This window comes from Mesocricetus auratus, unplaced genomic scaffold, assembly GCF_017639785.1.
Source record: "Mesocricetus auratus isolate SY011 unplaced genomic scaffold, BCM_Maur_2.0 Super-Scaffold_100006, whole genome shotgun sequence".
Lineage (NCBI taxonomy): Eukaryota > Metazoa > Chordata > Mammalia > Rodentia > Cricetidae > Mesocricetus > Mesocricetus auratus.
In genome coordinates, this window is record NW_024429190.1 from 98,501,491 (window position 1) to 98,523,426 (window position 21,936).

General features: G+C 46.7%; 1 protein-coding gene across 1 annotated transcript in view; it reads left to right on the forward strand.

Annotated features, from left to right (window-relative positions):
- Wdfy4 (WDFY family member 4) overlaps positions 1-21,936 on the forward strand; it is a 229,913-nt gene that overhangs the window by 29,308 nt on the left and 178,669 nt on the right. The window contains 6 exon segments of the mRNA XM_040747730.1: positions 1,495-1,684; positions 6,282-6,439; positions 7,933-8,385; positions 10,662-10,766; positions 12,973-13,163; positions 19,037-19,614. Coding sequence (XP_040603664.1) covers positions 1,495-1,684; positions 6,282-6,439; positions 7,933-8,385; positions 10,662-10,766; positions 12,973-13,163; positions 19,037-19,614 — 1,675 coding nt within the window.

The following is a 21,936-nucleotide window of genomic DNA, read 5'->3' on the forward strand; positions in this document are numbered from 1 at the left end:
GTTGACATACATACAATGCCTGGACAACACTCGCATTAATGTGATTCTCAGTGGGTTGACATACACGTAATGCCTGGACAACACTCACAGGTTGGCCTCTGCATCACATTCATCACTTGGGTTTTATTGGAGAGGAAATGTTGCGGTCAATTCTGTTAGCTGTTTGGGGGGCCTTCTTAGCATCCACTGCCACTGCAGGACCCAGATAGTGTGCCCGATGAGCACAGAGACCTCTGAGGCTGCACACGAGTCTCCAGAGAGGCAGGGCCCTCATCCCAATGCGACTGGCCTGGAGTACAGAAGAAAGACTTCTAAACCCCATCCTCAGGAGCACATGTTGAGGAAGGCTCGCCTCCATCTCTGCTCACCCCCCACCCTGCCCAGCGTTTCCTCAGCCCTTTCAGATGAGCACAGGAGCCATACTGGAGCACAACACTTCTTCTACCCGCATGTTCACAAATATGTGCTCTGATCTGTCCTCTTTCTGGAATAAAGAATGATTAGAATTGAGAAAGCCCACCAGTCTCTTCTTGACTGTAAACCAGTCCCTGGAGGAGACACCATGGGGTTCAAAGCCGCCCTTGACCTCAGTCTAGGCTTATAGTCGAAGCTGAGTCATGCCTTGACACTCCAGTCTCCTTTACCCTCCCTCTAGCTAGAATCTCAGGGGCTAGGGAAAGACAGGGACTGCAGGGGCCTCTACTGTTACCATTTGCTGCCCAAGCCAAGGCCTCAGAAAGCTTCCTTCCCTGGGGCCCTGTGCCAGAGCCTTCTTACAGGCGTGGGTAACTTCTATGGGCTTGTGGGGCCAGAAGGTGCTTGGGAGGGGAGGCTGGCCTGCCAGCCTCCACTACATCAGCTACTCTTGGGTCCTCCCTTCCCAAAGGGTCCTTCAGGCTCTTCTGGATCCTTACAGCGAGGGTCTGACCCTGCATCCTCCCAGTTCCACGTTTGTGACAAGGGTCTCCACTCCACGCACATGCCAGTCTGAGGGTATCCTTCTCCCGACTCCCCGCCACTCCTGGTGACCAACGAAGTCAGGGGCAGGCTCTTCAAGAGCAGACCCCCACCTCCCTCTTTCCCCACAGCTCACACTTCTGCTTGAATGCCCCGGCTTCTTGAGTTTCTGGAACATTCCCTCTACTCTCTCCCACATCCTCACTCATCCACTGTCCCTTCCCGGGGTTTCTCATCAAGCTGCTTTGCTCAGCCCCCCATGCTTGGCTCCATGTGGCTTCTTAAGGCCCTTCACAGTGCACCCCGCCTTATATGGCATCTCTTATCTAGGGGCTGGGATTCTCTTACGCTCTAGGAAGGAGGTGCTAAGAGGCTGTCCCCCACACCCCAGTGTCAGCTGCTCTCAGGATGGCACCTCCTGTGAGGGACCTCTTGTGGAAGCCAAGAGGCTGCAGACAACACTCAATTTATTCTCACTCAGGCCTTGCTGTGCACTTTTGCTTCCTGGCTCAGCAGGGCTATGCTTCCCTCCCACAGCTGCTGACTGGGTCTGGCTCTCGGTGCAGAACCTCTCCAAGTTGGCTGACACTCTGCCTGCTCCTGAGGTGAGCGAGGCTGCGAACCTTGTCCTGAACTTTGTGAAAGACTCCTACCCAGTCTCCTCTGCGCTGCTCCTGGAGTTTGAGAATGGGGAGGGCTATCCTCTGCTACTCAAGGTTCTGTTGCGGTAAGTGGCTGGGCCTGGGGAGAGCGGGGAGAGACTTGCCAGTCAAGCTGTGTCACTCAGAATCTTCCTGCTGCCTTGGTGGAAGACAAATAGCAAGAGTCTGAATGTATCTTATGAAATTCAAGACTCTGAAGACATGACTAGAAACACCCTCTCTGGGCAACAGCAACCGAACATGCAGTTAGCTGTGGGAACCACTTTGTGCGTGTGTGTTTATTTTTTAATCATTTTTTATTTTAAAACAGTGCTTTCTCAATTTACATACCAATCCCAGCTCCCACTCCCTCCCCTCCTTCTGCTCCCCTTATGTTTCCCCCCTCCCTACCTCATCCACTCCTCAGAGATGATAAGACTTCCCATGGGGAGTCAAGAAGTCTGACACATCACTTTGAGGCAGGACCAAGGTCCTACCCCGCTACATCTAGGCTGAGCAAAAAGGATGTGCTCCAAAAAGCCAGTTCAAGAACTAGGGATAAATCCTGGTCCCACTGCCAGTGGCCTCACAGACTGCCCAAGCCTGTCACCCACATTCGGAGGGTCTAATTTAGTCCTATGCAGGTTCCCCCACGGTCAGTCTGGAGTCAGTGAGCTCCCAAGAGCTCAGGTCAGCTGGTTCTGTGGGTATCCCCAAAATGGTCTTGCCCCATTTGCTCATATTATCGCTCCTCCCTCTCTTTGCCTGAACTCTGAGAGCTCAGCCCAGGGCTTAGCTGTGGATCTCTGCATCTGTTTCCATCAGTTGCTGGATGAAGATTCTATGATGATAATTAAGGTAGTCATCAATCTGATTACAGGGGAAGGCCACTTCAGACACCCTTTCCATTAAAGCTTAGGGTCTTAGTTGGGGTCATCCTTGTGGCTTCCTGGGAATTTTTCCAGTTTCTTGATAGTCCCATAATGGCTCCCTTAATCAAGATATCTCTTTCCTTGCTCTCCATCTCTGTCCTTCCCCCATCTCAATCATCCCGGTCCCTCATATTCTCCTCTCCCCTTCCCTTTCCCAATTTTTTCAGGAGATCTTGTCTATTTCCCCTTCTTGGGGGGAGGGAGTCCATGTATGTCTCTCTTAGGATCCTCCTTGTTTCCTAGCTTCTCCGTGGTTATGGATTGTAGGCTGGTTACCCCTTGCTCTATGTCTAATATCCACTTATAAGTGAGTACATAACATGTTTGTCTTTCTGGTTCTGGGCTACCTCACTCAGGATGTTTTTTTTCTAGTTCCATACATTTGCATGCACATTTCAAGATGTCATTTTTTTAACCACTGAGTAGTACTCCATTTTGTAAATGTATCACATTTTCTTTATCCATTCTTTGGTTGAGGGGCATCTAGGTTGTTTCCAGGTTCTAGCTATTACAAATAATGCTGCCATGAATACAGTTGAGCAAATGTCCTTGTGGTGTGAGTCTGTATCCATTGGGTGTAATGAGATTCTTCCTGCTGGTCTGGTCCCAGAGCCGTGTCAACCCCAAATAACACACAGAAACTCTATTAGTTACAATGCTGTCGGCCAATGTCCAGGGCTTCTCACTGGCTAGTTTTGTCTTAAATATTAACCCATGACTACTAATATATATATATATATATATTTCTATAAGGACTTATCTTTCCAAGGATGCCATCCTGACATGTCCTCTCTTCCTGGGATCACATGGTGAATCTCCACCCTTGACTACATTTCCCAAAATCCTCCTCAACTCCTAGTCCCATCTATGTTGCTTCCCTGTTGGTCAACAGTGCTTTATTCAGCAACCAATAAGACAAACATATACACAGAAGGACTTCCCCCATCATTTCCTCTTTTCTGTCTAAATAAAAAGAAAGGTTTTAACTTTAGCATAGTCAAATTCTATATAACAGAACAGTTATCAAGTAAGAACTATAGTTACAATATTTACTCCATTAACATTTAGTAAGATTTAAAGAAAGTATTTTTATCATCTGTCCTATCTGTGTGAGTCTAATGTCTTATATGTAGTTTATCTTTTATCATAACTAAGGAAAACTATAATTATAACTATCTGTCTTCAGCTCCATCAAAGATCACAGAAGGATAATATATAAACACTAGAATTGACAGAGACATCTTGCTACCTGGACAGTCACCCGAAGTTCCTCTGTAACATTGGGGAATCCATCTTCAGCCCATAGGAGACAGTGTGTCTGGAAGACTTCTCAGTAAAGCAGGAAAATTTTAAACTGCCTGCCTGCTTTGGCAGTTTGTCAGTCATTTTTCTGTATCCTGCAGAATGTCTGGAAGACTTTTCCATGAGGCAGGAACCCTTCAGGACTTTCCATCTTGTTTTGAAAGTTCATTAGTCACTTTCCTGTGGGTCCTGCATGTCCAGTTTATACAGCAACAGTCAAACAGTCCAGGCAAGAGCAGTTTCTTGTCCAAATGGCCGATCTTGCTATGTTGAAAGCAAACTCCATAATGAGTTTCTTCGATGCCCATCTTCCTCTCAGATGTAATTGGTTTGCCAGGAGTAGTTGTGTCTCACTATCATGAAAACCCCTAAACCATTTAAATGCCACATATTCTGTAGGTCTTTGAAAGGTTTAAAGAATATGTATCCATCTCAAATCTGTATATCTAGAAAAACCTAACTAACCTAACTATAAGTTTTGACTATTATAGGTAACTGTCTATAATCTGTATTTAATAATACATTACATTTTAAAATGAGTTATGCAAACATGATACCTAAACAAGAGGAGAAATATATATATCACAAAATTGATCTTAAATTTGTATCAATAAATGAAAATCCATACCAATACAAAGTATTCATTTTTATGCCATAATATCTCTTTTACCTTTAAAAAGACATTGACTGTGTGATCATCAATCATTAATAACCAACCCCATTTAAATGAAATTTATAAACAATATTTGAGAATTTGGGCGTTGTTCATTCCAAACTGCTTCCTGCTGGTTGGGGGAGCTCTCCATACCATGGGGATCATGACAAAACACAGAAACCTGGCCAGGTATTTGTTTTTGTAGTCTGCAAGGCTGAATCATCTCAGCTCTTTTAGATGTTGTATCACCTGGGCCACTGCTTCAGGGGGTCTTGCTTCATGAAACCATAGAAGTCTGGAAGGAATCCACAGTTTTTCATGTTTAAATTTAGAAGTTAAACCATTTTTAAAATATATAAGTTGGATTAATTTAGCAGCATTAATAATCAAGTGTTGTTGTTCCTTCCTTAGCAACTGAACAACTGAACCACAGCACAATAGCTTCATGTGTTCGTGATCTAAGGGATAGAGCTGGACAGACTCCAGGGCCCTGCTCTATGAACAGAGCAAGGTACCACTTGGCCATCACCAGATAAGCATGGAAGCAGCCATGAGCCATAGGCTAAGCGTGAGGAAACTAGCCATGGAGAGCAGCCTTCCTCTAAACAGGACTGTAGTTTACCTCCAGCAGGTTTCTCTGTACAGCAGTCTCTGCTTCCTCACAGGATGCTCTGAGGAGCTCCCGTGGACATCCGCAGCAGTGGATCCTATGGAACCCGACACATACATGTTTCCTCCTATATACACATGTTTCCTCCTATACATACATCCTGATAATCAACTTGAATTTGTAAGCTGGCCACAGTAAGAAGCCAGCAACAATAGTTAATAGCAAAATACACTATATGTAGCCCTGTAACAAATTAATTTAAAGGATGATATTTTTGATTTCTGGAATCCTTAGTGATGCAGGCACACATACACACACCCGTGCACTCACTCACATGTGCATGTGTGTGCGCTTTCAACATTTATTTTATTTTATTTAGATAAGGTCTTATATGACTCAGGCTGGTCTCAATCTCTCTATACTTCCAAGAATGATCCTGAATTTCTGATCCTTCTGCATCCACCTTCTGAATTCTGGGAATGTAGGCATACATCACCATGGCTAGTCTTATGCAGTACTAGGGATCAAACCCAGGGTGCTGTGAATGCTGGACAAGCACTCTATCAACTGCCCTACACCCCCGTTCCTACTGATGTTCTGAGGCTGCCGCTGACTAATGGCAGCAGAAGTTTTAGAGAGCAAAGCTGTAGTAAGGGGGAGAGTTGCACCCAGAGAGACTGCTCCGTGGCTAAGAGCCCTTGCTGCTCTTGTAGAAGACTCGGTTTCAGTTCCAAACACTTACATGGTGTCTTACAACCATCAATAACTCTGCTTCAGGAGCTCCAGTTTCCTCTTCTGGCCTTTGCGGGCACACACACATGCACACACACACACACACACACACACACACACACACACACACACAGTGCATGTACATACACGCAGGAAAAACACTCACACATACACACACACACACACACACACACACACACACACACAAAACCATAAAAAATTCTGACTGCATTTCCATAGGTGGAAGGTGTGAGTTTGCAAATTGGGTGATGTTTATCCAGGGCACTCTCCTCACCTTTGGTGCTGAGTTGGGTCACAGCCATGTGTAACTTGAGTTCCAGGGGATGTGCTCAACCTGCCTAGAAACCTTCTGGTCTTTCTGAGGGGCACTGTATGCAAATGTGGCTGCTCCGGGCAGGGAGTCCCAGGAGCTGACCCTGTTTGTCCTGCAGCTATGATGGGCTGACCCAGGGAGAGGTGGATCCCCATCTTGAGGAGCTCCTGGAGCTGGTCATGTGGCTGGCCACGTGTGGGAGGTCAGAGCTCAAGGTGTTTGACAGCGTCACTTACCCTCAGCTTGAAGGCTTCAAGTTCCATCAAGAGGCTTCTGGTGAGTCCTCCTTGTGTCTCCAAGTAACTGGAGAGTCAGAATGTTGTCCTGATAAGGCTCTGCGTGTCTCTAATTCATCTGCACCTGTCAATGATGCTGCATGGTCTGATGCTTCTGTGACCTTCAGAGACATGACCCAGACCAGTGGATGTTAAATATCCCCTTAACCTGCTTTGCAGCTGTGCAATTTCAGTTTTGGGCAAAGAAGTTCATTTTGTGTAGCAAGTGGAGAAACTATTGCTTAACAGAGCCAAAGTCCCTATCAAGTAACAAGGCAGCCTCTGGATTCCACCCCTATCCATGGGCGACTTATTCCATACCATTTGCTTGCATAGTGGCGACTGGCGATCCTGAGTCAGCCGCCCAGGCTCAGAGTTGGTGGTTTCTCTTCCCGGGATGCTGACCATGAGCTGATGATGCCACTGAGGGCACTGAGGCTTTCTGAGTGAGTGGCAGGTGCTCTGCCCCCTACTGGGTGCTGGTGTGAACAGCTAATGTCAGCACTCCGATACCGCGCCCCCCCCGCCCCCGCTGAGACTGCTATGCAGACCTCAGACCACAGGCTGCTGGAGGGAAAGCATTGCACATGCCCTACCTCTGGTGGGTCTGCCAGGAAAAGAGGGGCTGGTGAGGGAGTTTGGAAGGCTAAGTTATGAGTTGTCTGGGATGAAAGAAAAGGGAAGATTTTAATGCCACAAAGTACTGACTGGGGAAGAAACAGTGGTCTGAAACAGCTGGGTGGGTCTAGAGATGCCGGCCAGGGCAGGAAGTTACAGGCTGTGAGGAGAGGTGGGATCTGGGTGGGTGGGATTTAAGCAGGTCACAGATGCCTGGTAGGGGAGAAACCTCAGAGTTTTAGCAAATCCAAGTTTCACACCAGGTGTCCTGGGGTGAGAGAGAGAGAAAGCAGGAGGAAGGGCCAAGTGGGTAAAGAAGGTGTGTGCATCCATTCCCCGGTCTAGAAGCAAATCTGACCTTGCTCGGTCGTCTCCAGCACAGCTTGATTCTAGCTGACTGAAACCAAATCTCTTGGCCCAGCTTTGCTCAGTGGAAACATAATGTAGACTGGTCATCTACCTTTGATTTTAAATATGAAGGAACTGGTTAAATTATTTCTGATCACACATTTTTATCTACCTCAGTGGATCCCAAATACGGAACCCTAATGTGCAGCTGAAGGCAGGGCAGTTAACGAGATTCTTTCTTGCTTCCTTTCTTTTCCGGCTGCCCCTTGGGGATCCTGTGTATCTAACTCGAATGGGCACCTTTTGGTTCAGAGTGGTCATAGCTGGAGCACTCAGCTAACCTATCTCTGAAATGCCGATACAGCCCTCTTCCCCACCACAGGCTGGAGTTTGTAGATTTCCTAGACACGTACTCACAGGAACTGGAAAAGAGAGACTTCAAATACTGTGTCCCGATGAGAACTCAAGTATGCGTTTCCAGACAGGCAGGGAGCTAACTTGCCGAACTGTTGCTCTTTTCATCTCCAGGGGTGACCGTGAAGAATCTCCAGGCCTTCCAGGTCCTGCAGAATGTTTTCCACAGAGCCAGTGACTCTGTCCTTTGCACCAAAGTGCTTTTGGCCATCAAGACCATGTGGGCCTGGAACCCTCGAAATTTTTTTCTGCTGGAGTGGACCCTTCAGCCCATCTCACAGTTTGTAGAGATCGTGGCCCTGAAGCCAACCCCAGTGCAGGTGCAGTTCTTCCAGCTGTTGGAGACGCTGGTGTTCAAGCTCCTCTACGTGCCCCACGAGATCCTGGCTAAAGTGCAGGGTCTGATCAAGGAGAGCCCGGAGCTGTCCTGTACCCTTGTAGCCTTGCAGAGCATCCTCAGGATCACAGCCAGTGACCGGCTTTTCACAGACATCTTCCGGGACTCAGGACTGCTAGGTCTGCTTCTGGCCCAGCTACGGAAACAGGCCAAGATCATGAGGAAGTCAGGTGGGTCGACGCCATCGTTAGCCAGGCTGGGTCTGCTGATCAGGCCACCCGACAGTGTAACAGAGACTCGAGCGTGTGTATCGGGGGTGTGGGGTAGGGGGTGGGGAGCTTTGGCACCTATAGCTTCACAAAGAACAGGCAGTCTCCAAATCTCAGCCAGAGCTGAGTGGGATGGACATTGCCTTAAGTGAATTTGCAGTTACCTGGGAGGACGATCCTTCAGTAAAGCAAAGGGGGACTGGAGCCCAGAAAGACCTAGGCTTTGGGTGTCTCTTCTGGGATCTGCTGGGTGTGGCCTTGTGGTCTCCCATTGAGAGTGGGGTTCCAGAGCTCTGCTGGCCCAGCATGCTCCTCTGTCCTGCTGAGCCATACCTACTTCACCATGCCTCATGCATGCTTTCCTGGGGACACTCACATGGGTCTTTGCAAGCCTCACCTCTGCGATTTTGAAATAGGAGCTAGCCACAAAGATGCCTTTCCCTGTTCCTCTTGGTTTGTTCAGGCCTGCCACACCCTGCTGCCCTGGGGAACCAGACTGGGGGTGGGACAGCAGGACACGGGGTCTAGCTCACCTCCCCTTGCCTCTCCCTCCTCGCCTCCCTTTGCTGTACTTCTGGACAGGCCTGGGGGCTGCTCTTTGACTTCAGTCCAAATTCTTACTCCGTTTTCTGCTTCTCAGGACGGAGGAAGCTAAGAGAGAGAGTGGGAATGTGGGGACGGTCAGTCTCGGCTGGGAGCACGGCTGTGGTGTAAGCGGGGTGACCTTACCCTGTTACTTCGTCTCTGTGAGACCATTCTCTCTGTAAACTGACAGCAGCTGTGTCACAGCCCTCATGGATGAAAGGAAAAGGACTCACTCTTGTATGCGGCATGTAAAAGATAGCCAGGAAATTCTTCACACTGTGTCTCTGTCATCTTAGCATTGCTCTGTAGGAGACTAACATAGATACTATACAAGAAGCCTAGGCACCTTTGGGAGTCAGGAAAGCAGGTGGCTGTATACTTCTTTCTCTTGCTTGGTGGTTTTGATCTGTTTTCTGTTACTGTAACAACATGTCATAGACTGGGAGATGGATAAAGAATAGAAGTTTACTTGCAGTCTAGTGCCCTACCACTGAGCTGTTTTCCCAAGTGGAGGGTTATTTGACTTATACTTCTGGAGGTTGGGAAGCCCAGTATCACGGTGCCAGCACATGGAGAAGGCCTTGTTGCTCTATGATAACTCACTAAAGAGCGTTGCATGATGAGACAGAGCAATTCTCCCAGCTTACACACGATCCCATCCAAGGCTAATTACTTCTCAAAGGATGCACCTCCAAATGCCATTAATGTGTGAGTTAGAGACTAAGTCCCCAGCATGGGCCTTGGGAGAAGTATCCCATCCGTAGCTAACTTCTTGTCCTCAGTCCCCTCTTGCATGAGGTTATCAGCTCCCTTGTTTTCCTGGGTGTTTCCAGGGAAGGCAGTCCGCACTGTCCTCGTGCCCCCGTATACCCTAGACAGACGATGCTGTTCAGCAGCTTAACATCGGATCCACTCTTCGATCCAGCGCCAGACTTATGAGCGTCCCCAGAGGAGTTTAGCTTTTTCTGTGAGCTAATGTTTCCAGTCTTACTTTGTATTTTTAAATGTGACCTATTGATTCTTACACACTTTGTCTGTGGTAAATAAATTCTTCTTGTTCTCATTTATTTACTTATTTTTTAATTCCCCAAACAGGAGGTGAGCTTCCAATTTGTTCTGGTAATTTCCCAGCAGTGGGAATCAGAGGTGGATGAAGATATCTAGTGGCCCGCCTGTCTGTCCCAGACTCCCTGAGTTGTTTCTTAGCTCAGCCGATGAGCTGGCAGCTTCCCCTTCTAGACATGAGTGACAGGCTGTAAGGGGAAGATCAGGGTGGCGGGTCTTGATTTGTCATGGAGGGCAATGCTTCTCAGAGAGCAGTTGCTGCATTAGGCCCGTTAGTCTCACCCGGGAATGTGTTAGAAACAAGAATTACCTGGTCTCATTCAAGATCTCCTAACCCATCAGCTCCAAGGGAGGGGCTCAGCATAGTTCTTTGAATTTCCGGATTTCTGACGTGCTCAAGTTGGAGAACCACTGAGGCTGGGTTTTCAGGGTTGTATCTCCAGGGTTGGGATGCTTGCTCTCCCGTCTAATGGAAGCTTTGCACTAACATCTCTTCAGGAAGGCAGGACGACCAAAGGAGGGAGAGATTGTGGACTGTACTGTGCAGACTTAGCACGTATCTATTTATTTATCTTTAAATGTGGCAGGAAACAAAGAGCCCAGTCCTGGTGTGCAGGATCCAGAGAGGGAACTCACCTGCGTGATGCTGAACACTGTGGTTGCACTTCTGCAAGGCTCTGTTCGCAATGCAGGTAATGAACGATAGTACTAACCTTATCCTGTCAGTCTTCAACAAACCCTGAACTTTGAGTTACCTTTGAGTGTTCAAAGGCAATACTCAAGCAATAGTCAGTACCAACATGGTGGCTAATGTTCACTTGCTAACTGATAGTGACCATCTGTAAAGTACACACCTCAACTGACGCTTCTTAATACTTCAGAATGCCGTCGGCATGCAAACAGATGCTGCTTAATGTCGTATTTTCTAAATTAATGCGGCCACAAGACCCCCTTCCCCCTCTTTTTAAGTAAAACCTGTTGGCACTCTGCTTCATTGAATAGAGATGAGATTTTAAAAATAAACCACAGAGTAAAACACTAAAAGCACGCCTTTAGTCCCAGCACTTGGGACTCAGAGGCAGGCGGATCTCCGTGAGTTGGAGGCCAGCCTGGTCTACAGAGTGAGTTCCAGAATAGCCAGAGTGTAATCAGTCTCTTTTGTCAGACCACCAATAATGACAGGGAGACTTCTTATTAATTATGACAGCTTGGCCTTAGCTTAGGCTCGTTCCCAACTAACTCTTCTGTTAAGTCATGTGGCTTCTTTACCTCTCTTCCACTTTGTATGTCTGACTTGTTCCCTGTCTCCCTGGTGTCTCTCCAAGCCTATATTCATCCCCTCCTACCCCTCTCTCCCTGGAAATCTCACCTTTCCTCTCCTGCCTAGCTACTGGCCAGTCAGCTCTTTATTAAACCCATCAGAAGGTGCCTTTGCAAAGACACACCTTTACACTGTACAAAAGGATTATCCCACAACACTAAGGCTACACAGACAAGGATATCCTCTAGTCAAGGATAAATTCAGCAATTCTATTTATCTGTTTCTGTGTTGTTTTAGTTTTCTAAGATCATGTGCCTTTCACATTTTTCTTTAAAAAGGGTTCCTTCTTATATATCAGTATATGACATGAAGAAGCTGCACAGATTCCTGTCAGCATGCTTGGTGATTTAGATACCAGAGGCACCGGAGCCCTCACAGAGTGATTATGCTAAATATAAAAGCCTGTTATTTCACCCTAGCAGGGGAAAGCCTGACAGTACTGGTTAGAATGAACGTTTCTAGGGTGACTCTCAGACATTTGGTTGGTAGTAGACAGAGGTCAGTCTTGAGAATCTGTGCTTAAACAGGCCTCCAAGCATGATCTCCATGTAGAGGGAATGTGGCCATGATTTGAACGTCCTGACTGAGGACCTGAAGGTTCAAATCCTCATTAAGCTCCTTGGTCATCAAGTCAGTGTTGAGTCATTATTCCATGAGAATGAATCCACATGCCAGCCTGGGCAAGAACAGCCTGGGATTGCCTGTACACAAAAACAAACCACAAGTAGATTCCTTTGATTTTTTTTCCACAAGGAAAGATCTAGGAAATTAAATACGTTCCTAACTTAAATTCTGGTTTGCATTCTATAAAATTTGGGTAGAAGACAAGATCCCAACCCTAGACAAGAAGCTGCTCTCACCTGAAAGCTGCCAGGAAAGGCTGAAATCAGCTTTGTTTTCAGTGGAGTGACGATGGGTCTATCAGAACGCCCTAGGGCAGGCCCCAGGCTCAGGTGAGGTTGGCCAACAACACTCAACACAAATCAGACTCCATGTTTCTGTGGGTACTTTTTTTTTTTTAGAAATATATGACATCAGGTATATAGATAGGTGAGTTCTAGAGCAGGAATAATATGATCAAAATATATTGTACAGAATTCTCAAAGAGTAAATGAAAACAGGGAGGACAGAGGACAGAGAATTGGTGTAGGTCCTGGATTAGGGAATGAAGGTAAAGGGATGGAGAATGAACTCTTAGGGTTGTGTTACTTAGATTTTGAAAAAGATTTCAAAACCACAGTCCTTGTTATTAACTTTAGTCATTATCTTGTAGAGTAAGTCTTTTATACTATTCCTCCTCTCTTGAACTTTCTCCTATAGGAAGATATTGGCCAAATAAATGCCCCTCCCCAATAGAATCCTCACTGGTGAAGAATATGATTTTTCTTCTTAATTCTCAGCACCAAAGTTTCTCTTTCCCATTAATTCATTGTGGATGTGTATTATAAAAACATAAAACTATTTAGCAGAGGGCCAAAGAGCCCTCATGGACTTGGGAAGTTGAAAGGAAAAGCCTTCCTTGTGATGGAATTGCAGTCTACCTTTCCCAAGCACTGTCCTGTCTGTTTTGTTCCCAGTTGTCCTAAAAGATCACGGCATGGTGCCCTTCATCAAGATCTTCCTGGATGATGAGTGTTACCGAGGGGCCTCGCTCAGCATCTTGGAGCAGCTGTCAGTCATCAATGCGGAGGAGTACATGAGCATCATTGTGGGGGCTTTGTGTTCATCTACCCAGGGGGAGCTGCAGCTGAAGCTGGATCTTCTCAAGGTGAGGTCAGGTCCTCCTCTGCAGTTGTCTTCCTAAAGTCTGTACCAAGTTACTCACCTGTGTCTGTGCATCGGTTCATTGTGTTGGGTAGGTAGATAGTTGCACCAGGCAGTTACAGCGGTTGTAATAAATAAGTCCCATCTACTCAGTTACCTGACACAAAAAATTTCTTGATACAATGTCTCATGAAGCTCAGGCTGGCATCAGACTCATTATGTAGTCAAGGATTACCTTGAGCTCCTGCTTCTTCTGCCTCCACCTCCCAAGTACTGGGATTCCAGGTGTGCACCCTCAAATCTGGCCTTAAATTTGTCTTTATGGGGAATCAATAAATACTTGGGATTGCAATTCAGGGACAGCTGTCACCGGGGCACTTAACTCAGCTGAAAGATATGGAAAGACAGGCTAGAGGGAATGGCATTAGACATATTCATTCAGGCTGGAATTAGCGTACTCTAACTTCTTTTCCGTTTTCTTTGGACAGACTTTTGAGCAGGACTCACTTAGATGCAAGGGTTGATGGGAAATGTAGTCCTTGGCCTGGCAGCAACTTCTCAGCACCACTTTACATCATGAAAGTAGGGTGTGAGTCAGTGGTGGCCTGATAGGTGCTGAGCTGACTCCATTACATCTGCCACTGACCAGGTCTGGCGAGAGTGCTTGGAACACACAGTAGAACTGAGACAGAGCCCTTGCTATCTGGAAGCTTAAGGAACAGTGCTCAATACATACGTGCTCGTCACACCTCAGGGAGAGTAGTGGGTGCTCTGGGTAGTTACTAGTGGGTGCTGGTGACTGGGAACTGGTGTGGTGGTGCATTTCTTTATTTCCCAGGCAAATCTCTGAGTTCAAGGCTGGTCTGATCTGTGCAGAGAGGTCGAGGAAAACCAGAGCTACAAATATATCAAGACTCTGTGTTTAAAAAAAAAAGCTTTTATTTTTTAATTTTATTTATTACTTATTTATTTTTTATTTTCTTTTCAGTTGTGATCCTGAGCCTTTAATGGCTGAGCTAACAACTGGTAATTATTCTTTCTTTTAGGTTTTCTTTGTTTTATGGTGCTTGAGTGAAGGGACATAACTGCAAATACTCCCCTGGAGATATAAGCAGAACTTGTCAACTCTGTGTGTGACACAACACGAAGGAAACACATTCTTGTTTCCTGGACTTGTCATATTTGGTTACTGAGGAAATTTATGTCGAAACCTAACTGGCTTAGCTGTGGTTCTCTCTCTGCTATCCGTTTTAATGTGAGGAGTGTGTGTTTGGGTCTTTCTATCTGTTTCTCTGCTGAGTCCAGGTATTGAAGGAGTCACGCCTGGTCTACTCCAAAGTACTCGGTACTTAAGGCATCCCAAGAGGCTCAAGGGAGAATGACACAATTGATCATAATTATGCGTTTCATGGATGATAAAATCTCAAGTAATAATTTAATTACAGGGCAAAAAATGAGTGAAAGAGATTACTAGTAAACAACAAAAAAGGAAAGATAAATGCCTTTTGAAAGACATATTAATACCATGATGTGAGCTAAGATAGATTAAGAGGGCTCTGCAGCTGAGGACTCGTGCAGCTCGAGGGAGGCAGTGGGATCCAATAGTTAGCACCAGAGAAGGGCAAAGCGTCCATTGAAATTTAGTGCTGAGCTGATATGGGCTAGTTCTCTCCTGTTTGAAGCAGGATCATCCAGAGGGATTCAAATGATAAGCCCAGCAACCTCTCCACGTTGTCAAGCTTTTGTTGGCTGGAATTGTGTGTCCTGAGAGGAACCGGGAAGGTAGGACCACAGCCGGGACTTTGGTTTTCCGTCGGGTGAAAAATTAATTCTGAAATGTTCACAGTGAAATTCAAACAGCCCCACAGAGAAGAAAGCTCTGCTTTGACTGTGCTGGGAACAGAAAGGAGCTTTCATCCAGTGAGGAGGAGAGTGTTCTGTGTTGCTCACAGCAAGTTCATCTTGTTTACTCTGTAGCCCAGAGACATCTTATTGGAGTGTTAGCCCCTGGGTAATAGGACGGAACTTCTAGAATTAGCAATGCAAAACCATTATGGTGTTTTACAGATTCAATATAATTTCACAATCACAGCATCAAGAGAGTTCATAAGGAATGAGCCCTCTGTGTGCTTATTTAACAAAGTCAGAGCCCACAGGCTTTCCTCCCACCTTCCCCCCATTCCAAGGCTCTGCTGGGTAGTTAGGAGGCCTCAGGAGCTGCCGCCGCCCTCAATGGACTAGGACTGCTGTGCAGCGGGTGGTAGAGGGGACTGGGTCCCCAGAACCCAGCCCAGATTCTGAGTTCATGAGCAGTAGCTAGTGAGCGTGCCCCCAGAGTCTGATGAGGGAGCTATGACTGTTTCAAAATCATCTGAGAACTCTTTGCAGCTTCGCAAGCATCCGTGTGAAAGGAGCTCTCTCTGGATGGATTGCCATTTCGGTAGCTGAAGGCTGGCTGTGCCTGGGGGATAGGCTTTCCACAGAGAGTCAGATAGGGGACGTGTTGGGACTTGAGGCAAGGAGGCAGGCAGTGTTTTTCCAAGAGGGGCTGCCATCTCTGGAGGGCAGTCACATCACACACTATGGAGAAGGCCACCTCAGGGCAGATGCTTCCAGAATCCAGTGGCACTTCCGTACCAACACCAAAGCCGTGTGAGTACCCCGCCAATTCTGGCAAAGGATAACGGAGTTAAAGGATAATGTAAGCAAATGAATTTCCTCCCTGTGGCCAGAGGGACTGTGATTGGGTTATGCACAAATTCAGATTGATTTGCTAATATACATTTAGCTGTTCAACTTGGAGCTTAATCACATTACCTCACCAGTCTTCCAGCATGACACATGGAAAATTATGAGGAATAACAAATAATAGGATGTGAAATAAATCCTGTTAGCCCTAACACAGTTAGCGCCATGCAGCAGACATCCATTTTATAGATTTGGGCTAGAGGAATACTAACTCAGAGCCGATGACATGGTAACTGAGTTAAGGATGAGAAAATGCGCTTAAGGCTGACCTTTCTTGAAATGTGTCAACCCTACCCTGATTACTTTGACTTCTGTTGATTCGATTTATTACTTTCTGCAGACTTGGAACCCGGTGTGATGCATTATCATGCAAAGTTGAATGACAGTAATGGAGACCCCTCCTCCTAGGCCCCCAGCTCCTGACGAATCATTTCCCGAAGTCCCGATATATTTATTTTCCTTTATGATAGAAATGTTTCTCTTTAGTTGCTATGAAATTAAGCCTTTGTAATTGGATTTTGGACTCTTTACTTTATGACTCTGCAAATATGAAATTAACCCCATCCCAAGAAATAATAGAGCAGTCTACATTCTAATGAGATTACCCCCATTTTAGATAATGACCCGGAATTTAATAAATCGAACAAAGCAACAATTAAGGGCAGCCATTTCTCCTCCCCCTCCCAACCAGAGGAAAGAAAGTAGCCATCTAGGTGACACCCACTGAGAGACACAGATCATGGGTAAAGATTATTGCTGGGCTGGTTCTCCTTTAAAATATCTGTTTTCACCACTCTCGGAAGGACAGATGGAACTCTTCTTAGCCGTGTCTGGCACAATGTTGGATACCGGAATTTGCTTCCTATGGGGACCCGGGTCCAGTGCTCAGACAATTAGCCACCATTTATTAAGTTTTCCTTTTAAATCATCCTCCCCCTTTGCATTTGCTTTGGCCTGTGTCTTGTGGCAAACAAAAGGGCTTTCTTTATTCCTTTTGCTTGAAGCCCACCTGGCCATGAGCCTCTAGAAGCTCTTGCAGAAATGTATGTAGACTGTTTTATGTCAGCATTTACAGGGCTTTCTAATGTCTTGGTGACTGACTTATTTTTCTTATGGCACATTTCACATGACCAGACACAAGGCCAGTCTCAGATAAGCAGATTTTTACAGACTGAATTTCATACTAGGACTGCTGTGTGGAACATCATTTAGGAGGAAGAGGCTTCAACTATCACCTACTTCACAGTTAGAGTGAGTTCCCTGTTTAGCTGAAGAAATGCTTCTTAGTTGGGGGAAAGTTGCTTGTGCAGACCGGGGTTCCCAGATATAATGACAGGAAGCTGTGACCCTGTCTGTACAGACAAGGGCCTTGCTCAGTGTGACTATGAGTTCTCATATTTACCAAGCATCATCCTTCTGGAGGAACCTTGCTCTGACCACATACATGTTTGCTTGAAGGACTGGTTTGGGTCTTTCGTTTCTCTGTCTTTTGACTTCTGCCTCTCAAGTTTGGGTCATCATCCTAAGCTGTATCATTAAGTCACAGGATTGGCTCTTAGCCCAAAGTGGAAATCTCTTTCAGTTTTGACCTTTAAACCATATCTCGAGCATCCCAGAGTTGATTCTGAACTGTGTTCCTTCCTTTGACTCAGTACAGCCTTAACTTTCAAAAAGAATAAGTATCCCAAACTTCTCTCCATAATCTACTACACAAAGGCCATCACTATTCAAAAACATGCCGGAGACCATTGCTGTTCAAAAACATGCCAGAAACCATCGCTATGCAAAAACATGCCAGACAGAGATGATGTCCAGTCTCAGATGGGCTCCAGTGCTTGATATCTTAGAGGCCAATGCCCAGGACTATAGGCTTTAAGTATTTCTGCAAACTTGTCCATATCCTCCCTCCCTCCCTCCCTCTTTCCCCTCCCTCCCTCCCTCCCTCCTTCCCCTCCCTCCCTCCTTCCCCTCCCTCCCTCCTTCCCCTCCCTCCCTCCTTCCCCTCCCTCCCTCCCTCCCTCCCTCCCTCCCTTCCTGCCTTCCTTCCTTCTTTCCTTTCTTCCTTTCTCCCTCCCTCTTTTCCTCCCTCCCTCCCTCCCTCCCTCCCTCCTTCCCCTTCCTCCCTCCTTCCCTCCCTCCCTCCTCATTCTCCTTCTCATCCATGTATGGAATATCTATTACACACCACATACTATGGGCGGTGGCTGTACTTGGCAGTTTTCCTGTAGGTGTCTCAGCCACCTGGAGACTTCTCAGCTCTGTGTGTACCCTGACCGCTTGAGCTGCGTTTCTCACACAGGGTCTCGGCTGTCTGGTAGCCGTGTATCTTGATCCATGGAAGGTTTGTCCTCCCTTCTGGACGTCCTCATTTTACAGCCTGCTGCTGGGTAGATTGCCTTTACTCTCTCTCTCTCCTCACGTGGCAGAACCCTGCTGCTTGAAGGGGGGGGAGATGAAGGATAATAAGCTGGAGCTTTGCAGTGTCACTCACTATGCGTCTCCTGCCCATCAGAGAGATGTCGCTTCCTCACACAGAGAATTAAATGCAGCTGAATTCTCTTGGGATGAGCGAGTCCAGTGTGGCTCCTTATCAAATGGAGCCCCAGTTTGTTGGCAAGCTGAGACAACTTCCCAGAGGTTTTGGGGGGGGGGAAGGTACTTGGGCCAGGGATCAAAACTCATTCTAGAGTAGTGGTTCTCAGCCTTCCTGATGCTGTGACCCATTAATACAGTTCTTCATGTTGTGGTGACCCCCAACCATAAAACTATTTCATTGCTATAACTGTAATTTTGCTACTGTGATGAATTGTGATGTAAATATCTGATATGTGACTCCCAAAGGAGTGGTGACCCACAGATTGAGAATCACTGTTAGGGAAAAACACTTACCTAAAGATGCTAACAGGTAGATTGTCCTTTAAAGCATCCTTGAAGGAAAGGCACACACGGGCAATGTAAAATAACAGCTGAAAAGAAACAAGACTGAGATTGTGATATTTGAGAACTGTTCATCTACTTAGCTAGTTTCTGGAGTCTGTGACTAAGACGGCTGGGCCTGGATGGATGTGTTTGTATGTGGTCTTGACCTGCCTGCTGGATTTCACTCATTTTATTTGCTTGTTCTTCCAGTCTCTGCTTCGGATCCTGGAGACCCCCAAGGGCCATGCTGCATTCCGAGTCTCCAGCGGGTTCAATGGACTGCTGTCCCTGCTTTCTGACCTGGAAGGGTCCCTCCAAGTGCCTGCGGTGCCAATGTGGGGTGCTGTGTCCCCCAGCCAGACCCTGGAGCTGGTGTTTCACACCCTCAGTGTGGTGTCTGCTGCACTGCACTCAGACCCGGTCAACGGGCACTTCTTCAGGAGCAATGGGCTCTTTGAGAAACTGGCTGAGGACCTCTGTCTGCTGGGCTGTTTTGGAGCCCCGGAGGAGGAAGGTGCCCAGCGGCTCTCCTCATCTGATACGAGGGCCAGGCCCTTCGTGGATTTGATAAGCTCTGCCTTCTCCTCGAGCTGCCCGTTCCCACCCAGGGTGCAGAGCTGCCTGCAGATCATCAGCTTCCTAGACAGCATGGCCAATGGTACCCTCCACCTCCGCACGGACCTGATGGAGCCGGCCAGGGCTGGGCAGGAGCCTTCTGTGGATGCTCAAAAGAGAGATGCCAGTGGCCGCCAAGGCAAATTCAAGCAGTGGCCAGACCTGGAGGAGAGGTTAGTACTGGAACGGCTGTTTCTGCTGTGGGCCACCAGTGTGTCTGGGGCTCGTTCCTTTCTTATACAGCCATCCCTGTGGGTATAGTAGGTAGGCAGGCCAAGCTACACGCTGGATGTTCTAGAGGACTCCAAGCAGTCTATCCTGGTAGCTCATAGCAAATGTGATTGGAGTTAGCATGGGGCTGGGCGAGTCTGTCGATTTCTACAGGAGCCTGCAAGGCTTCAGGATGCCTGGAAGGCAAGAGCAGGCCTCCATGGAGACAGACTTTCTCCTCTGGGCTCCTCTGGGCTCCTGGGTGTTGTGAGTTCTTACCTGGGGTCTTCCTGAGTGTTCAGGCAACCTTGGCCTCTGTGACCTTGTCTCTCTCCCAGAGGGCTGCCAGGGGCTTGGGTGAGCTTTTTCATTTTGCTAGGGCACAAACCACAGGTCTCTTCCTTGCCTTATGAGTCACTTCCATTTTTCCTAGCAAAGACATCCTTTTCCTTCCTACTAGCCATTCTGCTCCACGCCTCAGACCTTTGCAAAAACATTTAACTGCAGAACATAGCTCCACTAAAGCAAGGAACCTGAGGACCTGTCCCCACCCATTGTGAATATTAGTTTAAAAGTTCTTTTGCAGCGTGTAAAAGGCATCATAGTTTACTTATTTTCACTATTCAAAATGTTTTAGTGAATTAGGTTCTGCAAGAAGCATTTCTTCCAAACGTACCTTGTACTTTGTCCCAGTGTCATTTGCCACCCTAAGCATGCTGTCTGTCGTCCCTCTCCAGTGTTCCTTCTGTATTTACCTGTCTTTAAGGGAGTCTAGGGCCCACAAGTTAGAGAAAACATAGCTTGTCTTTCTGTGTATAGCTAAGATCATAACATCAGCAGCTGATGCCCTCTTTTCATTCCACACAAGCAACAAAGACGGGTGATGATATATTGTAGGGACATCTCTTGGGGGACACTACGGTTTGTCCAGGGAAGGCCCCCATTTTCCAGAGGTGAGAGGGATGCGTGGTAGGTCTCCACAAACTGAGGTGATTGTAAGGGATTTTTGTTTTGTGGATAATTTGGTCTATTCATGGGTTTTCTTGCCTTTCATCATTTGGGGGTTAATCTCAGGTTTCTTTTAAAATCTGTGTGTTTCTCCGTATCTTTTGCATTCCACGTCCAACGCAGTCGACGTGACGCTGTTACGCAGCTCTGTGTTTTCTGCTTTCCTTGGCATCTGTGCTGGGTCTTTGCATCTGCAGTGTCACAGGCCAGCCCTGCTTATCCCTGTTCACTGCCACCTCCGTGGCCATAAAGGTGGTAAATTTTCATAATTGCTCCACGTGGGCCTGGGAAGAATGCAATCCTCTAATTGCTAGAGCAATGTTCAGTTTTTGACCGCTGGATCAAATTTGTACTTGTCTTCCCATGTCATTAAATCTGCCTGGCATGTCACTTGTCAAGAGTGATGCATTAAAAAACATTATATTGGGGAATATGTATCCATTAATGTTTTCTTTTTCATTTGTATACAAAATAGCATGATTCTTTATGGCAATTTCATATACAACTTCCTTTTGGCTGATTCTCCCGCCCCCCCATCTTTTCCCCCATCCCTCTGGCCCATCTCTCTATACCTTTCCATCCCCAACCTTCCCCCTCCACTTCACAACTTCCCCACTTCCCTCCCTGGAACTCTCCCCCCCATCTCACAGACTCTTCCAGTTTCCTTGTCGCTACTCACATTTACAAACACACACCAGAAACATTGTCTTTTGAGCCTTGGCTACCTAACTTAGCAAAGTATTTTCCATCCATCATTCTCCTGAAAATTCCATTTTTCCTTGTAGCTGAATAAATTTCCACTTTGCACATGTATCACACTATCATTTTCCATTTGTCTGTTGACAGGCATCTAGACTGATTTAATTTCTTGCTATTGTGAATAAACCAGGAGTAAACATGGATGTATCAGTGTCTCTGTGGTAGGACAAAGTTCTTTGGGAATTTGCATGCGACTGTTGGAGCCATCTTAGGCTAGTTCTATCTTTTGTGTTTTTGAGAATTCTCTGCCTTGATTTCCATAGTGGTTGCACAAGTTTACATTTCCACAATCATAATTATAAGTCCTTCAAGTAGGTGCCAGCGTTTGCTACCAGGTGTGTGTGTGTGTGTGTGTGTTAGCTATTCTAATTGGGGTGAAATGGAATCCTATAAAAGTTTTTTTTTTTTTTGGTTTTACGAGACAGGGTTTCTCTGTATTGTTTTGGAGGCTGTCGGACTAGCCGGCCCTTGAACTCACAGAGATATGCCTGCCTCTGCCTCCAGAGTGCTGGGATTAC